The following is a 23,307-nucleotide window of genomic DNA, read 5'->3' on the forward strand; positions in this document are numbered from 1 at the left end:
AGCTGTATGAAACAAAATTTTGTTCTGTACGCACTCTGTGCATACCGAATGACAAATAAAGTTGTCCAAGTCTAAGTCTAAGTCATTGTCCGGTGTATTTCAGCCCAAATAGCTGACAGTTCAAAGGAATGATTTGAGCACTGGTGATCTTTTAACAGCAAACTCTGCACACATATAAAGTAAAAGAGTAACAACTTCTCTTTGAGTTCAAGAATTTATTAAGAGTCGCTTAGTATGGAGGACCAAGTCTACCATATTTAAAAATAAATACAGAAATAAATAAATGCTCAATAAATAAATAAGCATACAATTAATTGTCACCAAAAATACAAAAAACAAATAAATGTAGGTAGAAATTAAATTATACAGTGAGACATAAATGTATATATCTCTTTTAATTAGCTTCTTTATTTATTCGTCTTTGTAATAATTACCCTATTTATTTATTTATTTGAACAGATATAGAGTAGCTTTGAATAAAAGTGTCACAAAATAAAATTCCTGTATGAAATAAATAGATACATGTTTAAATAAATAAATCTTGAAAAGAAAATCTTGAAGGAAATAAAAATAAATAAATCTGGCAATAAATCATTTATCATAAATAATCCTAAATCAAAAATACATGAATACATATTTAAGTAAATAAATAAATAAATGATAATTTAAGATATACATGTATTTTTAAATACTTATTTTGTTTATTTCATGGAGATAATAATTTATTTGATTGAATTTATTAATAACAGTACTTATTTATGTATTTCATTTTCAATGAAAATGCTCTCTATACATTACACCCATGTGTTTCACTTGATTAAATACTATAAGGATTTTTAAAGAGAGCTCTTGTTGTTTTGCTGGGAATAGACAAAAAATATATTCTAGACCAGCAACATAGAAATCATTCGACCCAACTCCATAGGAAACTGTAAACAACTGTTATTAAGGCAAACCTCTTTTACTCTGAGTGTTGGGTCATGACACATTGTGAGTTTGATATGTTTTAGTTGGTTCAACAAGACCTGTAGCCATTAATCCCTCAGCAGGCCCAGTTGATAAGTAAATGATCCTCAGGTTTTTCAGTCCTGAAACAAAAGCAGTGAGCTTCAACTCTTCATAATCTGCGCAGACTGTAAAAGTTGAGAAGTTTATCCCCAGGTACCAATACTCAGGATGCAAGTGTCCGCATCCTGAGTATTGGTACCACCCCTAGTGGATGATCACGAGACTGTGATCTAATTACTGGGGGGACATGCTTTTCCTGAAAAGAAAAGAAAACCCGCACAAACGGATGATTAACAAAATCATCCATGCAAAAAGAAATGAATCTCAGAAAGACGTGTCAAACAATATCTAATATTTAAACAATATCTTTAGGCACAATGCTACCTGCAGTCTCCTCCTCTGTCTTCCCTGTGTTTAAACACAATGAGACCAATTAAACTTGTGGAGTAGAACAAAATGAGACAAAAACCATTTCCAAAAACATGATTCTTTATTCTTCATTTCAGTGTTTTGTTCTGTTTTTAAGTCAGAGGTAATGCTTGTATGTGTTCAACAATCCATGTCGTTTACTTAATGCAGAAAAATCCTTTACGTCTGTTCCTCTGCCTAGTGAGTTTTCCTTAAATAGCTCTGATCTTTATCTCACAGTTAAAAGAAACATCCTCATACCAGGTGACTTTCTTGTTCCTTTGTGTTAAACCACATGTTTAACAACATTCCTTCGTGAGTCAGTAAATGAAAGAAGAGATGATGGCAGGATGGAGGAAGGAAGGAGGAGGAGGAAGAGTATAAATGTTCCTCGTCTCTGTTTTCTCGCAGTGTTTGTGAAGAGACTCTGACTGCTTCACCATGCTGCTCTCCTTGGTTCCGCTGCTGCTGCTGATGGTCAGAGGTTCACAGGCCACTCATTTTCTTGGCACCATGATGACTTACTATCCAGAGGAGACTCATGCGGACGGCTCGGTCTCAGTAAGATAAGATTCTTTGAGAATGGTTGTGTCTGGCTTTAAGTATTTGACTGTAATTAGAATCTCCTCCCTTTAAATCCACAGGTGATCCTTCGCTACAAGCTGAATTTTGTCTCGTGCACACATTCTGATACATGGCAGTGTGGTGGAAACTGTGGAACGCAGACCCAGACCCTTGCATTATCTGTTGTTGACGAAGTAAGCGGTGAATGGTGTCAGAGGGAAGGAGCAATAACTCGTCTGCTCCCCAACAACACTGGATTTGAGACTGTGTGAGTCCTCTACACTAATTACATAAGCTTTAAACTGTAACCGACAGGTGACCAAAGCTGAAGAAACAGGTTCACTAAAGGGACCGCGAGAGTCCACAGATGTGTTTTCTCTTTTCATTTTTGACATATTTTCAGTGTTTTAGCATTTGACCAGGATCAGTGTCTCTGCTGGTAGCAGGATGCAATAAACTGTCATTAGTTATCAAGATGAAATCCTTGGATCCATTGTGAGATATTCCCTGGTGCAGTGAGCCCTGGGTTCCTCCTGGTCCATGGTAACATGACAAGAGTAGTTCTTGGAGGATGGAGTAATTGATACCACTGACTGACCTCCATGCTCCCCTGACCTAAACCCAGGCTGTCCAAGAACTCAGCAATGTCCTGCCCTGGAGCCGGGAGAAGATTCCCCTGGACACTATCCGTCTTCTCATAAGGAGCATGCCACAACATTGTCAGGCATTCATACAAGGACGTGGGGCTGAACAAACTACTGAGGACCATCTGGAGTTGCTGCAATGACATTTTAGTAAACTGGACCACCCTCCTGCCTCAGTTACTTTGGATTAAGCCGTCTGTTTGTTGATAGTTTTGATTTTCATTAAATGATCCTCCAAACATCCTCCTTTTGTTCCTGACATATTATCCATTCCATATCAGTATGGATATCCAACAGGACAGCACAGTTGTTTTTGTGCTGTATTTATCACTCACTGTTTCACATCTTAATCTTTCCCAATAACACCCATTGCAGGTTGGCTGGTGGAGACTGGATATCCAACATACAAAATGGGATTGTAAGCTGGAGAGCTGTGACCGACGTTGAATTGAGAAACCGGTCCGACAATGGAAAACCCAACACATCCCCACAGACCACCATCCTCCCTGCTCTGAGGTAGGATACATGGCTGATCAGTACTTCATTAAACTCAGGAAATGCTTATGAATGTGCATAAGAAGACAGATATCTCTAAAGTTAACACAACAGTCTACAAGGGTAACATTTTCACCTTATGCTTACATTTGACCTAGCATAGCATGTTGAAAATGATCGATATTCTTCTCAAGCATCAATGAAAAAGCCTTTATTGGCATCACACCAATCAAATGTTTTTTTATAATTGCTAGCAACATTTTTGCACGACATCAATCGCTGTTTATCTTCTACAAAGAGCACCACTGAGCTTGGAAGGGCTCTTTACCACCACCCTAATCTTTAGGCCCCTTTACAGATCCTTGAGTTTAGACTCTGGCTTGGTTCCCGCAAAATTTCAATATAGTGTCAGAGATGAGATTATAATCTTTCTGAAGCTTTGATCAGTTGATAACCTGGGGTTAAGAGCCTGGCCAAGAGCCTCTGGACCAGAGGCATATTGACATGTAGTGGTAGAAAGCCAGAGTTACACTGAGAACTTTCTGATTGCAAAGCCACAGCTACCCACTGAGCCACAGTTAAATGTATGTGTCTGATATTGATATGGATGTTTTTTTCTCTCCCAGAATACCTTCAAATTGTCCCAAAACCATAAATTTATTGGCCTTCGACCCGGATGGAGACGAAGTTAAATGCAGATATGGAAACACATCAGATTCAGAGTGTAACCCATGCACACCCCCGTCTGTCCTCAGCCTCTCATCCGTAAGTAACAAGGTCACACGTGTAGCTGATACAGAGAGTTGGAGTGAATTTTGTGAAACTTTTAACATCCATTAAACATCTGAGATGATCCTATTTACAAAAATTTTTGTAGTTTAAAGTATGTCCATCTTAAAAATAAAATTAAGACACAGTATCCCACAAGAAGTAGTACAGCACTGATATTTTTGTAAATGTATTTTCATATCTTTTCATGGGACAACACTGAAGATATGACCTTTTGATACAAGGACAAGTAGTCAGTATGCAGCTTGTATTACAGTGTAGATTTGCTGTCCTCTCAAAATAACTCAACAAGTAGCCATCAATGTCTAAACTGCTTTCAACCAAAGCAGTTTAGACCCAGGCTGTCCAAGGCTGTCCAAGAACAGCCCTAAGTAAAAATATCCAAATATTTTGCGTGGTCACCATTCTTTTTCCAGCGTTGCCTTAAGTCTGTCAGGCACTGAGTTCCCTAAAGCTTCACAGATTGCCACTGGAGTCCTCATCTTCTTTATAACGGTATGACTGACATAGTGGATCTTAAAAAGATACCTTTTCCTGCCCCACCTTTGTTTGAGGATGCCCCAACGACGTTCAATAGGATTTAGGTTTAGAGAGATGCTTAACCAGTCCAAAATATTTTACCCTCAGTCTATTTAATTCAATTTAATTCAATTCAATTTTCTTTATATAGCGCCAATTCATGAAACATTTCATCTCAAGGCACTTTACAAAGCCAAATTCAATCATATTATACCGATTGAGTCATATTATACAGATTGGTCAAAAATTTCCTATATAAGGAAACCAGTTAATTGCATCAAAGTCCCGACAAGCAGCATTCACTCCTGAAGAACCGTAGAGCCACAGGGAGAGTCGTCTGCATTGTCCATGGCTTTGCAGCAATCCCTCATACTGAGCAAGTATGAAGCGACAGCGGAAAGAAAAACTCCCCATTAACGGGAAGGAAAACCTCCAGCAGAACCGGGCTCAGTATGAACGGTCATCTGCCTCGACCGACTGGGGTTACAGAAGACAGAGCAGAGACACAACAAGAGAGACAAAAAAGCACAGAAGCAAACATTGATCCAGTAATCTGTTTTACATTAGATGGTAATAGCGGGTGATCTGTCTTCCCTGGATGATGTCACAGTTATCAGAACGCCAGACAGGTGTACCTACTATGAAGAAAAAAGAGAGAGGGCAAAAAGTTGAAAACTGAAATGATGACAGTCATTTCAATGTAATACAATGCAAAACTGGAGAACAGTAGAATTCAGTAGAGTGAGAAAATTAGACCCTGATGTCCTCCAGGAGCATAAGCCTATAGCAGCATAACTATAGAGTTAGCTCAGGGTAACATGAGCCACTCTAACTATAAGCTTTGTCAAAAAGGAAAGTTTTAAGGTTAGTCTTAAAAGTAGACGGGGTGTCTGCCTCACGGACCAAAACTGGGAGTTTAACAGGAAGCCAATGAAGGGAAGCTAAAATTGGAGAAATATGATTTTCTGGAGGTGAAAAAAAGGAAACTCTGGAAACCTGTTTAATATGGGATTTAAATGACATGTCTTGTTCAAAAATAACACCAAGATTTACTTTATTATCAGAGGACAAGTTAATGCCATCCAGATTAAGTGATAGATTAATACATTTGATTTTTGAGGACTCTGGTCCAAAGATTACAACTTCTGCCTTGTCAGAATTTAAATGCAGGACATTTAAAATCATCCAGCTTTTGATATCATCAAGACATGACTGCAGTCGAAGTAATTGATTGGATTCATCAGGATTTATGGATAAATATAGCTGTCATCAGCATAAGAGTGGAAATTAATTCCATGCTGTCTGATAATATTGCCAATTGGAAGCATATATATATATATATATATATATATATATATATATATATATATATATATATATATATAGTAAAGAGAATTGGTTCAAGGACTGAACCCTGTGGTACTCCACAAGTGACCCTTTAGCAAGGCAGTAGTCATCTTGAAGGTTTGTTTGGGGTAGTTTTCGTGTTAGAATAGTGCCCTATGACCCAGTTTCCAAAGTGAAGGGATCATGTTGTACTTCAATGTTCCCTCAATGAGTATTAGCTCCCCAAATGCAGCCCCAAACTTTGAGACTTTTACCACCATGCTTCACTATGGGCCATAAATACTTGGCTTCGTTCTAAAAAATGAGTTTATCTTGGTCTCATCAGACCACAGGACATGGTTCCAGTACTGCATGTCCTTAGCTTGCAGTTTCAACAAACTGTCAGCTAGCTTTCTCTGCATTATCTTTAGACTATTTTTACTACTGGAACAACAGTCATGCATACCATGTTGATGCAGTTTACGACGTATGGCCTTAGCAATGACCGACTGAACCTACCCAACCCTAGTATGAGAGAGTGTGAGAGCGATAACACCAAATTTTAACACACCTGCTCCCTATTCACCCCTTCTAACACTAATGAGTCATATGACACCAGGGAAGGAAAATAGCTAACTAGGCACAATTTGGATATATTCAATTAAGAGTGTACTCACTTTTTTGCCAATGGGTAGGACATTAATCACTGTGTGTTTAATTATTTTGAGGGGAGAAGCTGTACTCTCACTACTTCCCACCGTATCAAAATGTTATATATTCAACATATATAAAATACTCACAAAAAATGGTAGGGGTTTACTTATGTGTGTGACAACCTGTATATCTTGAAATATGCAATACGATCAGTTAAAGGCTTTTTATCTGCGTTTAGCTATTTTGATCAAATCTAGATTTGCACTGGGTAAAGATGTGGTGAAAAACCTGAAGGTTTCTGGCAACATATTATTGTTGACTTTAATTCATTTTACATTCTTCTCTAAAACGTGAGAACTCCAGTCTCAAAGAGGTTGCTTACATAGCAAAATAGAATAGTTTATAGATATGCAAAGGTAACAATCTTAAGACTATTGTAATAATTTTACTGTAAAACTCCACCATAAATATAGATGTCTGTGCACATGAACATATTTTTACTTTAAAAAAAACTTAGATTGTAGTCAAATGCATGCTGTATAATAAATGCTGTACAATGAATAAAAATAACATCCTGGATTTTGCACGCATTGAACTGCAGTTTTTTTTTTCCAAACATTTTCATATGCAATCCAATTTCACTGCTTCCATCTGAAAAATTATTAAAAATGTTAACATTGTATGTATAAAAGTTTTGGGTATGTAGTCAGAGTTTTACCAAAGTGGACAACATAGGGATGAGTGCACAGTATTGCACATGTTTAAACCCTGGTATCATTTCCAGAATTTTCAACATACAATATTTAGGCTTTTCCTCGTGTTTCTGTGTCTTGCAGTCTTGTTCTCTGTCATTCAACCCAACCAACAGCAGTGCTGAGCTTCCATACGCGGTCCAGTTGGTGATGGAGGACTTTCCCACACAGAACATCACTTTGACTCAAACTAATGGTTCACAGGAGGTGAAAACTACCAGTGATGCCATCAGCAAGATACCTTTACAGTTCGTTCTGAAAGGTATGATCCCAACTTACACCATCTTGTTTTAAAGCCGCAGATTTAAAACAACTATTTCTAATCAATAAAAATTTTGGTCCGATGCTTTAACAACTGTTCAGATAATCATCTGGTACAGACAAATGCACCTTTACACCCTGATTAACGTAGACAAGCAAAACCTAAAGCAAAGATTTGAAAGCAAAAGTTCCTAGAATTAATCTTCCAAATTCACATTTTAATTTCCTGATGGAGAAAAAGGGTCTAATGTTTCTCACGCATTCAGTTTTTTTACTGTCCTTCAATTCTTCAGTGGGTCCTACGGTACCATCCTGCACAGAAGGTCTCTACTTGCCCAGATTCCTGTCTCCAACTCCCAGCAACAGAGCTCAGCTCTACACTCCTGCTGGTCAGGCTCTGGAAATCACCATCAGAGCGGAGGCCGCTAAGTAAGTGACATTTTGTTAGGTTCACTAATTAACATAGTTTAATATTAAGATCATACTTTTATTGGTGTATTTTGCAACAAAATAAACCTGGTTGTTATATAAGGAGGCTTCTATTGGTATACATTTTTTTCAACAGTAATCAGGAATTTTACATTTTCTTCTTTGCACTATGCTTACCTCCTCTAGCTTTAACAGCACCATGTCATGTATAAGATATGCAAACTGTGGTTTAATTCTACTTTTACACTGACTTCAGAAATGTTGATTATGTACTAAAGGCATCGATGAAGAAACCGGTTTGACCTGTATTGCCTTTTTCCCCAAAATATTCAGCCTGTAGTTTACGGGAATGACAAAGCTAGCTGTAGATGCCAAACTGTCCTGTTTGACAGGTTTTACTCACAGGCAGGAATTTAGTCTTATCTGTTACATCACTTAGCTCCAACATAGATGCAGGAAAGTTAGCAAAAACCCAAAAGAAACATGCGACACTCCCTTCCCTATCACCGAACTATGATAAAACCAGCATGAAGGAATGTCAGCTTATTCTGCAGTAAGCTTAACATTCAGAAAATGACCTGAAGAAAAAAACTTCTCCTAACAAATCTGTTTGTTGTGTTTGTTAAAAGCATCACCGGCCTCCTGTACAGTGGGCCTCACAATATGGTCAATGACTCATCAGGATCAGGTAACTTCTCTCTGACGTGGACGCCGTCTGCAAGTGAGGAAGGACAGAGCCACCCCGTTTGTTTTGTCGTCCAGTCAAGGTCATTGGTTTTTTTCTGACTATCATTACACTATCTTAAAATATCAAATATTTTATTCTAATTATTTTACATCAGATATGTACTAATTTCGAGTTTTGCAGCTGCTGTCTGATCACTGGGTTTGTAAACAGATATCAGTTTTAACCAGATGTCTACTTCTCTGTAGGAACTACAGTAACAAGTTTAGAAATATTTTCTGTCTTTCTTTCGTTCCCTAATTTTATGCTTTAGCGGATTCTAATTATTTATATTCCAACAGAGGTGATGTCACAGCATCGGTTTGAGACACCAGTTGGAGTAAAACCGTGTTTTACTCATTTAGAAAAAAGACTAAAGATTAGACTCTGTGCTAAGCACCTAATCTTAACCACTAGCAGAGTTACCTTCACTAACTGTGTACACCAGTCAGTTACTGTGCACATTCTTTAGAGAATGTGCAGTAGATCTGTATCTTGAAGCTGAGATTTCCTACACGTTGCATTGGAAATATTTTCAAACATAGCATATTCCACAAGAGACAGAGGATGTAAGCTCTCGTGTATATTACCGGAGCAACAAGTGCATATTTTTAATGCTCTGACTCATGGCTCAACTACAACAAGTTTAAATCAAAGCCGGCTTTGCTTAGTTTTTGCGAATACATTTCAACAACAATCCAGGAGTCTTGTTAATTCTGGAGGCTCAGAACTGAGCAACTTTGTGAGTTTGAGTCACTGGTGTAAAGCGCATAGGGGCTCATACTCCTTTGAGAATTTCAAGTAAAAAACAGATACACAACCTGCCCGTCCATCTCCTGGGTCATTAGAGTCTTTTGTTTGGTGTGCGTTGTCTGCCACCCTCGCCAGCCACCCATCATGTATTGCACCCGATCTTGATGTTTGTCCCGCCTGACAAGTGAGTTATTGTGACGAATAAGGGCGGACCCAAAGACAACCCGAGACAGGTCAGTGGCTCTTGAGCCGATTTTATTGAAAAAACAGGGAAGCGGAGGCTTTCGGGACGTGCTGCTCGTGCTTACGGGCCGACAACTCCTGGGGGGATAGAGACGGGTTAGTGACCAGTGGAGGCGATAGAGAGGATGAGCTGAAGGTTTGGTCACTAACCTGATGGGGAGATGACTTCTTTAGGAGTCCTTGCTCCAAAGCGTGTCGGAAGCCGAGCGACAGGGAAATCCGGGGGGCGTCGTCCAGGGGCAGTCTGAGTTCGGTCACGGGGAAGGCCAATACGTCCAGGCGACAAATCCAAGGGGAAATCCAAAGAAGGGTCCGAGTCCAGTTCCAAGATCCAGTTTCCAGAGAGCACAGATTGATTAAGGGACAGGCAGGTTCCAGTACTCACGGGCTAGCGGGGTCAAAAACACAGGAGGGCAATCCGGGGTCCAGAGGCTGACACAGCAGGGCTCAGGCGGGCAGACAGAATCCAGGAGAGGGCTAGGCTGGCTCAGAGATGAAGGCAAAGACAGGTCGGGCAACAGACAGGCAGGCAGTTTGATAATAATTGCTGGAAGTTCTCACCGGTTGGCTCGAGACGTTCTGGCACTGGAGGCTGCGAGGCGCAGGGCTTATAAGCCGGTAGAGGTGGAGGCAGCGCAGGTGCGTTGATTGCAATTAGCAGCCCCAGTGCCAGAAACGTTACAGAGCCCCCCCCTCAAGGGCGGATTCCAGACGCCCTAGGCTGGTCCGGGTGGGCTCTGTGGAAATCCCTAATGAGGGACTTGTCCAGGATGAATCGGGATGGGACCCACTGACGCTCCTCTGGCCCATAGCCCTCCCAGTCAATTAGGTACTGGGTACCCCTGCCCCTCTTTCGAGACCTCAGGATGCGCTTAACAGTGTAGGCTGGGGAGCCATCCACAAACCGGGTAGGCGGTGGGGATGTGGCGGCAGGAGCAAGGTTCGAGGTCTTGACAGGTTTAACCTGAGAGACATGGAACGTGGGGTGGACCTTCATCGATGAGGGCAAGTGGAGACGAACCGCCACCGGGTTCACCACGTTGGAGATCGAGAACGGCCCAATAAACCGAGGTGCCAGTTTCTTGTTCTCAACCTTGAGCGGCAGGTTCCTTGTGGAGAGCCACACTCTATCTCCCACCCGGTAGTTGGGTGCTGGGACTCGATGGCGATTGGCAGCCCGGGCCTGTTTCTGGGTGGAGGTGAGAATTGCTCTTCTAGCTCTTCTCCAGGCCCGCTGACACCTGAGGGCTGACAGACGGGCAGACGGAACCCTGGACTCCACCTGCTCAATGGAGAACACGGGTGGCTGGTAACCATAAACCACATAAAAAGGGGACAGACCAGTGGAGTTGGAAGGGGTAGCATTGATGGCATGCTCAACCCAGGGAAGGTTCTGGGACCACTTGGAAGGGTCGGACTGGCAAAAGAGGCGGAGCTTAGTCTCGACCTCTTGGTTAACCCTCTCCGTCTGGCCATCTGTTTGGGGATGGAAACCAGAGGACAGACTAACAGAAATGCCCAACATGGCACAAAACTCCCGCCAGTAGCGGGCCACAAACTGGGGGCCCCTGTCTGACACTATGTCAGTGGGCAGGCCATGTAGCCTGAAAACCTCCTTTGCCAAGATTATCCCCATCTCCTTGGCGGAGGGGAGCTTGGGCAAAGGAACTAGATGGACCATTTTTGAGAACCGGTCTACGATGGTGAGGATTACTGAGTTGCCCTCGGAAGGTGGTAGACCAGAGACAAAGTCCATAGAGAGGCAGGACCAGGGCCGAGAGGGAACAGGCAGCGGGTGAAGCAGACCAGAGGGAGGCCGCCTAGAAACCTTTGCCTGGTTGCAGAGGGAGCAGGCAGCGACATACGCCTTGACGTCCTTGGCCAAGGTGGGCCACCAAAACTGGGAACGGACCAGAAGGAGGGATTTGGTGAAGCCAGGGTGGCAGTAAAGGCGAGAAGCGTGGCAGAAATCCAGAACCTTCTGCCTGAGGGGGTCAGGGACAAAGAGTCTGTCTTTAGGGCAGGCTTCGGGGGCGTGTGTGGTCTCCAGAGCAGCCCTGACCTCCTTCTCCAGACCAAGCCGGGTGATAGCGCACCTTACGGATTCAGGAAGGATATACTCCGATGGCTGGTCACGACTCTCCTCCTCCACCTCGAACACTCTGGAGAGGGCATCTGGCTTAGTGTTCTTAGATCCTGGTCTGTAGGAGAGGGAAAAGTTAAAGCGATCGAAGAACAGGGCCCACCTGGCTTGTCTAGGGTTTAGCCTCTTGGCGGTCTTGAGGTACTCCAGGTTCTTGTGGTCCGTCCAAACCAGGAAGGGGAGTTTGGCGCCCTCCAGCCAGTGTCTCCATTCCTCAAGTGCCAACTTCACCGCCAAGAGTTCCCGATTTCCCACGTCATAATTGCGCTCTGCAGGGGATAACTTTCTAGAGAAGAAAGCACATGGGTGAATGAGACCATCCAAGGCCTTCTGGCTGAGAACAGCCCCGACCCCTGAGCTAGAAGCATCCACCTCCACAATGAATTGTCTCTCCGGGTCGGGGGAAACTAGGATCGGGGCAGAGGTAAACAGCTCCTTGAGAAGTTTAAAAGCACTATCTGCCTCTTCATTCCATGCAAACTTAATCTTGCTTGATGTAAGAGCATGGAGCGGGGCCGCAACCTGGCTGAAGTTACGGATGAACCGTCTATAGAAATTGGCAAACCCCAAAAACCTCTGGAGCTGCTTTCTGTCATTTGGAGCGGGCCATTCGTTGACTGCGCGGACTTTGGTCGGGTCCATGGACACCCGACCGGGGGTTATAATGAAACCCAGGAAGGAAGTGGAGGTTGTGTGAAACTCACACTTCTCTGCCTTGACATAGAGTTGGTTTTGTAACAGACGGAGCAGAACGGAGCGGACATGTTGCTTATGGAGGGTGAGGTTCTTAGAGTACACGAGAATGTCGTCTAGGTAGACAAACACAAAACGTCCTATCATGTCTCTAAGGACCTCGTTGACTAAGTTTTGGAAGACAGCCGGAGCGTTGGTGAGACCGAAAGGCATTACCAAGTATTCATAATGACCAGTGGGGGTGTTAAAAGCGGTCTTCCACTCATCGCCCTCCCTTATTCGAACCAGATGGTAGGCATTTCTCAGATCCAGCTTGGTGAAAATCTTGGCCTCCTGGACCTGGTCAAACGCCGTGTTCATGAGGGGGATGGGGTAACGGTTCTTTACAGAGATGTCGTTTAGGCCCCTATAGTCTATGCACGGGCGGAGCGAGCCATCTTTCTTCCCCACAAAGAAGAAGCCTGCCCCTGCAGGTGAGGAAGAGGGGCGAATAATGCCTGCTCTTAAGGACTCATTAATGTAGTCCTGCATGGCTTGGGACTCAGGAGGGGACAATGAATAGAGGCGACCTCTGGGTGGGGTGGTCCCAGACAGCAGGTCGATCGCACAGTCAAACGGGCGATGAGGAGGGAGACTCGTGGCCTTAGATTTATTAAAAACCTCCCTTAAATCATGGTATTCAGACGGAACCTTGGACAGATCAGGATAATAATCGTCTGCCTTACCCTCAGATGAAGGGGGATGCTGGGCGGAGAACAGACACGATTCAGAGCAGGACGGGGCCCACCCCATCACTTCGACCCGCCGCCAATCAACCTGGGGGTTGTGTCTCCGGAGCCAAGTGGCACCCAAAATCACTGGAACCTGTGGGGAGTCTATAATCATAAAAGTCAGCCTCTCTCTGTGATTTCCTCCCAATATTAGCTCCACTGGCTCAGAAACAAGACGAGAAATATTTAACTCATGACCATCCAGGGCAAGAACACTACGGGTAGAAGAGCCAGGGTGGAGTCGGATGTTCAGTCTTTTGGCCAGCCCTTCATCCATGAACTCTGTGTCCGCCCCTGAGTCGATGAAGACGGAGAGTCTGTGGGATTCAGTAGAAGTGGTTAGAGTGGCAGGGAATAACCGGTCTGGGGAGACAGCGAGCTTGGTGTAGCTCAGTAGAGACCTCCCCTCACCTACTGAGCTTGGTCTTTTAACGGGCAAGACCGAACGCGATGACCAGCTCCTCCACAATAGAGGCAGAGACCCTGTTGCTGCCTGCGCTGGTGCTCCTCCTTAGACAGACCAGCCTTTCCTAGCTGCATAGGTTCCGGGTCGGGCAACCTCTGAGAAACTGGAGGGGGAACGGAGGGAACAGCTGAAAAACGAGGACGGGGAGAGGAGGTTGAGCGGCGCTCTCTTCGTCGCTCCAGGAGGCGGAGATCCACCCGGGTAGTAAGTTCCTCAAGTTGCTTGAGGGATTTGGGATATTCCCGGGTGGCTAACTCATCCTTGATCCTATCATTTAAACCATGGATAAAAACATCCATGAGCGCATACTCATTCCATAAGCTCTCAGCAGCTAGCAAATGGAAATCAATAATGTAATCGGACACTGATCTCTCCCCCTGTCTCAGAGACAAGAGCCCCCTAGAGGACTCACGGCAGGGCAGCAGGGGACTGAACACTCTTGTTAATTCTCTGGAGAAGTCATAGTACGAGTGGCAAATTGAGGAGTCATTCTGCCACTCGGAAGTTCCCCAAAGTCGGGCCTTTCCCGCCAACAAAGAGATAACATACGCGACCTTAGAACGGTCGGTTGGGAAGGAGGATGGCTGTAGCTCGAATTGTATCTCACACTGTGTGAGAAATGCCCGGCACTGTTCAGGATTGCCACTAAAGAGCTCAGGCGGAGTGAGACGCGGCTCTGGCAGCGATGAGGTCACCGGACGTGACGCAGGAGCCGGGGGAGCTGTTTGCGGAAGTGGAGTCGGGGAAGTGGGTTGGCCGCGGAGGTGCGTAAGAATCTCAGAGACGCCGGCTTCTAACTGGGAAATAGACTTCTCCACTCCCGCGCGCCACTGACCATCGGGTGAAGCACGCGCGCCACTGACCATCGGGTGAAGCACGTTCTGGCCATTTGGCCAGAACGTGCTGTGACGAATAAGGGCGGACCCAAAGACAACCCGAGACAGGTCAGTGGCTCTTGAGCCGATTTTATTGAAAAAACAGGGAAGCGGAGGCTTTCGGGACGTGCTGCTCGTGCTTACGGGCCGACAACTCCTGGGGGGATAGAGACGGGTTAGTGACCAGTGGAGGCGATAGAGAGGATGAGCTGAAGGTTTGGTCACTAACCTGATGGGGAGATGACTTCTTTAGGAGTCCTTGCTCCAAAGCGTGTCGGAAGCCGAGCGACAGGGAAATCCGGGGGGCGTCGTCCAGGGGCAGTCTGAGTTCGGTCACGGGGAAGGCCAATACGTCCAGGCGACAAATCCAAGGGGAAATCCAAAGAAGGGTCCGAGTCCAGTTCCAAGATCCAGTTTCCAGAGAGCACAGATTGATTAAGGGACAGGCAGGTTCCAGTACTCACGGGCTAGCGGGGTCAAAAACACAGGAGGGCAATCCGGGGTCCAGAGGCTGACACAGCAGGGCTCAGGCGGGCAGACAGAATCCAGGAGAGGGCTAGGCTGGCTCAGAGATGAAGGCAAAGACAGGTCGGGCAACAGACAGGCAGGCAGTTTGATAATAATTGCTGGAAGTTCTCACCGGTTGGCTCGAGACGTTCTGGCACTGGAGGCTGCGAGGCGCAGGGCTTATAAGCCGGTAGAGGTGGAGGCAGCGCAGGTGCGTTGATTGCAATTAGCAGCCCCAGTGCCAGAAACGTTACAGTTATCTGCTTGGGAGAAAAACTGCGCACGTTCTTTGGCCATGCTGAACAGCCAATAGCAGTGTTGCTGATCATTGTTTCTGCTATCGACACATTTCCCCTTTTGAAGTGACGCATGAACGCGCAGTTGTCTCAAATAACTCAATCCAGCCATACTAATCATAAACAACAGGTGTGTTCAAAGAACCCAATTAGCCGGATCATGGTTAGCACGATGAAATCATCTTGGATGTCTCATTTGATCTTGGATGTTTTAAGCAACCTACGAAGAACGGGCCCCTGGTCTGTGCCATTGAAGCTGAAAATCAGCAGAATTATAGATGCATCTCCACATTTACAAGAACAGTCGTCTTTACATTTAAAGACTTTCCACTTTGTAGACATTATAGAAATCATTATAATTCAACTGACATGCTACTTAAAACCAACTGATGCAATAAATGTGGTACCAGTCCGTTTTAAAGAAGGGGGTCTGTGTTTCGTCTTAATAAATATAAAATATTACCAAATTTTATGACAGCAGCTTCTGACCATTGCAGCTGTCACTGTGAATACAATAGAAGGGATATTTTAGTTGTTTACCATGTCTACTATATTTTAAATAAACCTACTTCGTTTCTGCAAATCACAATTAGACTTAAATTTTTTTACAACAATCTAATAACAATAAAGCTTCTGTTGTATTTTCTTCCGCAGTGTCTTCGGCACTTTGTATCACTCTGACCTGCGGTGTGTTATTGTGACGGTTGGAAACAGTGAGTGAAGTTCTCTATCGCTGCTTATGTTTTAAAGTCCATCAGTGGTTTTCTGCATTGCTGAGGTTTCTCTGGATCTGTCCACAGCCCCAATCACACAACCACCTATAGTTGTGCCTCCAACTGTACCGTCTACAACAGCATTAATAAATTCCACTATATCACCGGCCCTAAATGTCACATCCAGACCCACCACCATGACCCCAGCTGTCAATGCAACATTATTGCCAACCTTTGCAATCCTAAATGCAACAGACAGAACATTGGCTCCAACATCTGCTCCTGGACCGGGTAAGTAGGACAGAAGTAGAGGTTTGCAGAGTCTGTCATAAATACACTGTATTTTTTTTTACTGTAGTTGAGCTGTGATTGGAAGTATTCTGGCCCAGATCATAACATTGATTCTCTCTGTTTCTAGAGTATGTTATTGCTCTGAACATAAAGGTCTCTACCACACTTTCACTGGACAGTGATTCTAATACCATCATTAATCTGGTAGGTAACCTTCTTGACTTTGAAAGAAAGGATAAGGACTCAGTTTCGGCGTAACAGGTTTAACTGATTTTCTTGTAAAACATCTAGAGAAGGGGTCACCAACATTGCGCCCATGAGCCTGTTCTAAAAAACACAATCCACCACCACTTTTAAAACTTTACTTTATTCCGGTACTCTTCTTGTTTAATCACACTTGCATTTATATAGATTTAAAAATGACACTATCTATTATGAAGCATAGGAAATTTATTTATTTTACACAAAATTAAGGTGAACTCTGACTCTTCTAGTTCAAAATTCAGTACTGTTAGCCCTTCACATGACACAACTCCAATTAAGTAGCTTTCAGTTTCAAAAAGGTTGGTGATTCCTGATCTTCCTCCTCTAAACCTTTTTAGTATCTTTGGATCTTGTTGCCAACCCAGCTGGCATAATTAATTCATTTTTTCATTTGAAAAGAATCAGTGATAGAACGTTACCGTTATGTCTTTTCTCCCTTAGATTAAAAACAAACTGGTTGATGAAGGGCTGCCATCAGACATAAGTGTCCGCCTCCTGAGCAACAATCAAGTGGTCGTTACAACAGCGAGTCCCTAGAGCAGCAACATTAAGAAGAACTGATCTAAACAGGGAAATGTATCTCCAGAAGTCATGTATACCTGTTTGTTTGTTTGTTTTTTTGGTATATTTTTAAAATTCTTTTTGCAGTTTAATTGCAAAATTATGCTGTTATCAGTCAACTTGTATATTTTCTAAATAAATCATCAGTGGATGAAACTGTACATTTTATCTTAATTTTTAATTTCTTTTGTGGTTGATTTAATTTCAATTTGTTTGTTAGTTCAGCACTGTACTATTGTAATTCTTTACTATCAGGAAGTCCACAAAATGCAGTTCAAAGTCTTCAGCTGATCCCAAATACTGCAGCAAGAGTTCTAATGAAAATCAATAAGAGGGATCAAATGTCTCCAATTTTAAATAAAATAAAGAAGATAATTGAAAATTCTCCTTCTCACATTTAAAGCCCTTAATAATCAAGCTCCATCAAATATCAGAGCTCTGATTACCCTGTATGTTATCAGAGCATGCACTCCTGACTGTTACTATTGTAACAACTGTTTACAGGCATCTTGCACTACTATGACTCAATATTGATTTCCACTGCTGACTGTTTATTCACAATTGTTTACATATACATTTGCAATACCGTACTTTAACTGTAATATGCAATTACCTTCCACTGCACTTTAATTTAAATAGCTTCTGTCCAAACTTTATTTATTCATCTTATAGTAATAGCCACCTGTATATCATGCTCACAATTCTGCCTATAGTAACAGCCATCTGTACATATATTCAGAGTACATGCAAACTCTGTTATAATAACAATCATCTGTATATTATGCTATTCTACATATCTGTAAAACTCTATTCACAGTAATATCCACCTGTATATTATATTCGGTACATATCCAGCTGTAAATTTAGTTCACAACACTAGTTATCTATATATTATACTCATAGGACAAATCAATCAGTAAAATTCTGTTTATAATAGTATCCATCTCTATATTTATTCAGTTAAAACCCATGTCCTGTACTTATGGAAACATTGTTTATCCTGCACTTGCTGCTATTGCACTTCTGGTTAGACCTAAACTGCATTTTGTTGCCTTGTACCTGTACCTGTGTAATGACAATAAAGTTGAATCTAATCTACACTAATGTTCCTAACAGAGCACTTCGCTCTCAGACTGCAGGTCTGCTGGTGGTTCCTAGAGTCTCTAAAAGTAGAATGGGAGGCAGATCCTTTAGCTATCAGGCTCCTCTCCTTTGGAATCAACTCCCAGTTTTGGTCCGTGAGGCAGACACCCTGTCTACTTTTAAGACTAGGCTTAAAAAGCTTCTGTGCTTTTTTGTGTCTCTGCTCTGTCTTCTCTAAACCCAGTCAGTTGTGGCAGATGGCCGTTCACACTAAGTGACTCGTGGAGCTCGGCAGAATTATATCCATCAGATTAAGAGTGAGAAGGGGTGAAAGAAAAAGGATTATGACCCATAACAGAAACGCAGAAACCCAGCAGTGACTTAAGCCACATACTGACCAAACATCCTGCTTAGCTGTGCAAACATTTAAATTATCAACGTGTCTAGCCCTATTCTCTTTGAACAAGTGTTGCATGCTTTAAATTCACCTGTTGTGCTGCTAACAGACTGACCTACTGATCCCTGAACAAAAAAGTTTGTCTACAGCCACTGTAGCCCTGGTGCCCTCTGCAATGTATGTCTTCCTGACTGGGAATAATACCCGCCTTTGATCAAAGATTTCCTTTGGAAAAATGTGTTCCAGCTCCCTGCCCTGACTTCTGACCTGCTCTTTTTGTTTGCAATAGCAAACAGGCTTAAATCGGAAGCAACTAGACTTATTAATTTTTAACTTTAATTAAACTTTAAGGCCAGTTTCAACACGAATTTTGCCAATGGCAGCATCGGCCCAGAGAGCATGGACAGTGATTATGAACAAGACACCAGCACCTTAAAGATTTGTACATTTAGAAACCTATCATACACTTTACAGTCACCTACAACCTACAATATATATTTTTTTCTTTTTACAACTAATGTTTACAAGATGGTAACTGGATTCATAACATGAATGAGGACCAATAAATGTTTTGAGATAACCGAGGGGAACAACTAGACAAGCTCTATTTCATTTGCCAGATGCAATGAGTTGTGGTATGGTTAATTATAAACTTTATGGAAAATTAAAGATATCCTGGTTAAAATCATGTGTAAACCTGTGAGTCAAGTCACTTAAGGTAACAATAGGTTTTTGCCTTGTTTGGTCTTATGCAACCTTATCTGGCGAAGACAAATTAAAATGTCACGAAACACAAAGCTTCTGTTCAAAGGGTGAAAATTAATGACCTTAAAGAAACCTAAACATGATTAAAAAAAAGTCCAACAAGCCAAGAGAAACAGGCAGAATGTAAACATATGTATGTGACTGGAACCAAAGGTTTGAAGGTAATGTTACTAAGTGAAAACAGGCAGGTAGAAACTGTAGAGCTGTGAGAAAAGCTGAGGTTGGCAGGAATGTAGAATGTCAGGTTTGGCAACTTGTACACATGTGTTTTGAGAAAGCTTTTATAACAAAAATACTATTTTTTTTTTAACAGATCTTTCAACTTGTTGATGTTCCCATGATGAGTAAATGGTCATAGTGTGGCCCTTTGTTCTGGTACCGAACTCACCAGTGAGTAACTATTATTCACTAAAACTCAACGTTCATGTCTTGTACTGTCAATATAAATGCAGCATACAGTGGTCCAGCACACTTGGACTAAACTCATACTTTCCTTTGTAGTCTTGCGTTCTCTTCTTGAACCCAACCTGTAGCATGGGGGAAGGAATAGAGGCAGTGCAGCTGGTGACTGAAGGCTTTCTCTGGAGAACCATGTCATTTCCTCATTAGTGCAATCACCAAATTACCATTACAGGTTTTTACACACAGTAATTGTTATTATTATTTACAGCAATGGCACAGCAGTCAGCATGAAGAGGATTTATCTTTTGTGACACATATGTTAGTCTTGTCTCCTTGCTCATTGAAAACATACCAGCTCCTCCAAAATCAAATCTTCTACATCGACTTTGTTAGTCTGGATGTGGAAAAAATGTCCTCAAATTGGGACAGTGACACCAGAAATGTACCTCCTACTGAGAAAACAAAGTTAGCTATGTTGTTAATCTACACTTACAGTAATGCATTCTTTCCTGTAGTGCTGAAAAAGCAAGAAACTCCACCACCCCCATCTAGCGGTTAGTTGTGGAAATACAAATAATTCCTGGAACAAATTACTCCTGATTTTTTGCTGTGTTTTCTCCTTTTCTCATCTCTCCTTTGCTGATCCCATTGCTGTGACCACACAAAACCCATATGTAAACCTATTTGACATTAGCAAATAAGGTATGTGATGTTTAAGAAAGGTTTTGAAATTGTGTAATTTCCAGCACACACGTGGGTATTATATCGAAATGTTTGAGGCCTCTTCCAAGTTCAGTTGGAGTTACCTGAGTTACAAGTGATCTCCAGGCTGTACAGCTGCAACGAGTACACCTGCAACAGGACCAATACTGCAAATCTGCATAAATGCATGTAATCTACTTATGTTTTGAAATGTTGCAAAGTATTTCCTCCAGAATATCTTACATTAACAATAAACCCAGGTAAACATAAATCTGTTCTTTTAACATGTCTGTTAACTGACAGGTGGGATTAAAAAGGGTCATTCCTACATTTTAATTTGAGGTAAAAAAAAACAACCAAAAAAAAACACAACAACATTGAAGTAAATACAGATCATCTTTGATGATTTGTCACTAAAATAAATACTTTTTTTTTGCAAACTTAAACCTTTAATTTCCTTACTTGCAAAAGCTTATATGAAGATAAAGATACAGTAGTTGTCTTTGACTTTTGTACATCAAGTGAGAAATATTCTTTAGAAATAGTAGACATTTTCCAAGTAAGCTACAGAAAACGATACCAGATAACAAAAAAAAAAATCTTTCAAGCTACGTTTCTATTTAGAGACACGACAAAACCTTTGATAAGACAATATCAAGGGATCCACACATTAATTTACATTCATTTAAGAAGGGCAAAAATAGCCAGAAATAAAATAAAGTTATCCACACTATACACACATTTGATCTATAAAAAAAAAAGCAAGCTCAAGACTTCCGTGAAACGTTTTTGGTTTTTGCACTTCTACTGACTTAGGTTTTACAAAATATCTTTTTGGAAAACTTTTTTGTTTTGTTTTGTTTGTTTTTTTAACCAATCGCACTAACCTAAAGAAACTACTAAGAAAATATGCCCAACAATATTCACATGGGTAAATAAAAATGTCAGGAAAAGCCTTGTGCAGAGCTCGGTCCCGTTCTGATGCTTGGTCAAGGGGGGGCAGACGTCACGTTACTCTGGATACTTAAGATTAGGTCAGGGGGCAGCCCGTTGATAATCAGTTCTTGTTTTAGCTGGAAAATTAAACACAAGGTTTAGTCACGATAGAAACAGTGCTACAACTATGCCAGCGTCATGCAGATGCAGCAGAGATTCTGTCTTCTTTCACCATGTTGATGGATCCATCACGAGCCGTTAAAGATTATACATTATGTGAACATTAATGAGTGGTCATTAGCTTGTGTCGCACAGTTTCTACAGGAAGCAGCTTGTATTAGTATCTTCTGCATTGTCATGCAGCACAACAGATGTGTTCGGGTTCTCATGAATTCGGAGACAGAATCCAACAACCCAATGAAACAAGAACAGTTTTGGGCAGAGAGGCACTGGGGGAAAGATTTAAAAATTGTGCATTTCTCCATACTCCATTTCAGATACAACAATCTCTATTTTCCATTTTATTTTCTCTGATGTTTTTGTTTCTTTTACTACTATTATTATTAATATTATTTTCCAACCATGGTTAAAATTAACAAACAGCTAAAATGACCTAAAAAGGACAGAGAAAGAAAAAAAAAGTGAAAAGGTAAAAAAGTTACTAACCAGTTGTATGATGGTTGCATAGTCATCCTCCAGCGACAGTGTTGTTGAGATCTTTGCATTCAAAGCAATAACATAATCTAGAAACACAGGGAAGCAAATGCTTCAAAAGAATAGCTGAGTATACAAGACTACAAGTACTTCTTCAAAACATTTTATATCGTAAAAAGTTCAAGATATTTTCAATATATTTTCATAAAGTGAAAATCTTGAATGTGTTCATTACATATGGAGAGAACTATTTCCAGCATTTATTTCTCTTAATTTTGATGACTTTGACTTACAGATAATGAAAACCCAAACTTCAGTGTCTAAGAACATTAGAATAAGATAAATAAAAGGATATTTCAAACACCATGTCAACCTTCAGAAAAGTATATTGATATCTGTGCAAATAATACTTGTTGGACCTCCTTTTGCATGAATTACGGCATCAGGGCGGTTTGGTCTGTGGGCAATCAGCCTGTGGTTCTGCTGAGGTGTTCAGGAAGTCCAGGCTACTTTGATAGCGACCTTCATGTTATCTGCCTTGTTGAGTCTGGTGTCTCTCGTCTTCCTCTTGACAACATCCCATAGATTATCTGGGGGGAACACCCTGGTAAGTGAAGCATCACACTCATTGGAGCAGCTTTTGGTACCTTTGGCAGTGTGGACAGGTGCCAAGTCCTGCTGGAAAATGAAATCAGCATCCCCATTAAGCTTGTTAGCAGAGGGAAGCATGAATGGCTCCAGAATTTCCTGCATTGACCGTGGACTTCAGAAAACACAGCGGACCAACCCCAGCAGACATCACTGGCTGTCGAAGCTCCACACTGGACTTCTCTGTTCATCCTCTAGACTCTGGAAGCTTGGTTTCTAAATGAAATGCAAACTATACTTTCATCTAATTAAAGAGGACTTTGTACCACTGAGCAGCAGTCCATCTCTCTTACTTCACATCGCAGCTAAGACACTTGCAATGTGTTCTCTGGTTCATGAGAGGCTTGACACGAGGAATGCGACATTTATATCCTGTGTGTAGTATTGGCCTGTGCGTGGTGGCTCTTGATGTGGGGACGCCAGCGTCAGTCCACTCCTTATGAGGCTCCCCAAATCATTTAATAGATTCTTCTAGACAATCCTCTAAAGGCTGCAGTTATCTGTGTTGCTGGTGGACGTTTTCCCAACTGACGTTTTTCTTCCACTCAACTTTTGATCAATATGCCTTAACT

The 23,307-nt window shown here is 42.0% G+C and overlaps 2 protein-coding genes and 1 long non-coding RNA gene across 3 annotated transcripts in view; 1 reads left to right on the forward strand and 2 right to left on the reverse strand.

The window, feature by feature from the left end:
- The window catches only part of LOC105924405, a 749,458-nt gene that overhangs the window by 15,699 nt on the left and 710,452 nt on the right, over positions 1-23,307 (reverse strand). The window lies entirely within an intron of this gene.
- Positions 1,843-17,309, forward strand: LOC105924892. The gene is made up of 11 exons (XM_036146709.1): positions 1,843-1,977; positions 2,061-2,248; positions 3,000-3,140; positions 3,746-3,884; positions 7,244-7,421; positions 7,714-7,849; positions 8,479-8,616; positions 15,974-16,032; positions 16,120-16,323; positions 16,451-16,527; positions 17,029-17,309. Exons 1-11 carry the CDS (start codon positions 1,858-1,860, stop codon positions 17,122-17,124), a joined length of 1,476 nt encoding a protein of 491 aa, XP_036002602.1. The 5' UTR covers positions 1,843-1,857; the 3' UTR covers positions 17,125-17,309.
- Positions 14,591-15,272, reverse strand: LOC118565760. The gene is made up of 2 exons (XR_004932584.1): positions 14,746-15,272; positions 14,591-14,673 (listed from the first exon to the last, which is right to left on the reverse strand). It is a non-coding gene; the product is annotated as an uncharacterized LOC118565760 (long non-coding RNA).

Source organism: Fundulus heteroclitus, chromosome 14, assembly GCF_011125445.2.
Source record: "Fundulus heteroclitus isolate FHET01 chromosome 14, MU-UCD_Fhet_4.1, whole genome shotgun sequence".
Classification (NCBI taxonomy): domain Eukaryota; kingdom Metazoa; phylum Chordata; class Actinopteri; order Cyprinodontiformes; family Fundulidae; genus Fundulus; species Fundulus heteroclitus.

Excerpts from the sequence above, each read along its gene's own strand:
- LOC105924892 (XM_036146709.1), top strand. The coding sequence starts at position 1,858 with ATGCTGCTCTCCTTGGTTCCGCTGCTGCTGCTGATGGTCAGAGGTTCA. Across the intron at positions 1,978-2,060 it reads ATGCGGACGGCTCGGTCTCA|GTGATCCTTCGCTACAAGCT; the intron begins GTAAGATAAGAT and ends TTAAATCCACAG. Across the intron at positions 2,249-2,999 it reads AACACTGGATTTGAGACTGT|GTTGGCTGGTGGAGACTGGA; the intron begins GTGAGTCCTCTA and ends CACCCATTGCAG.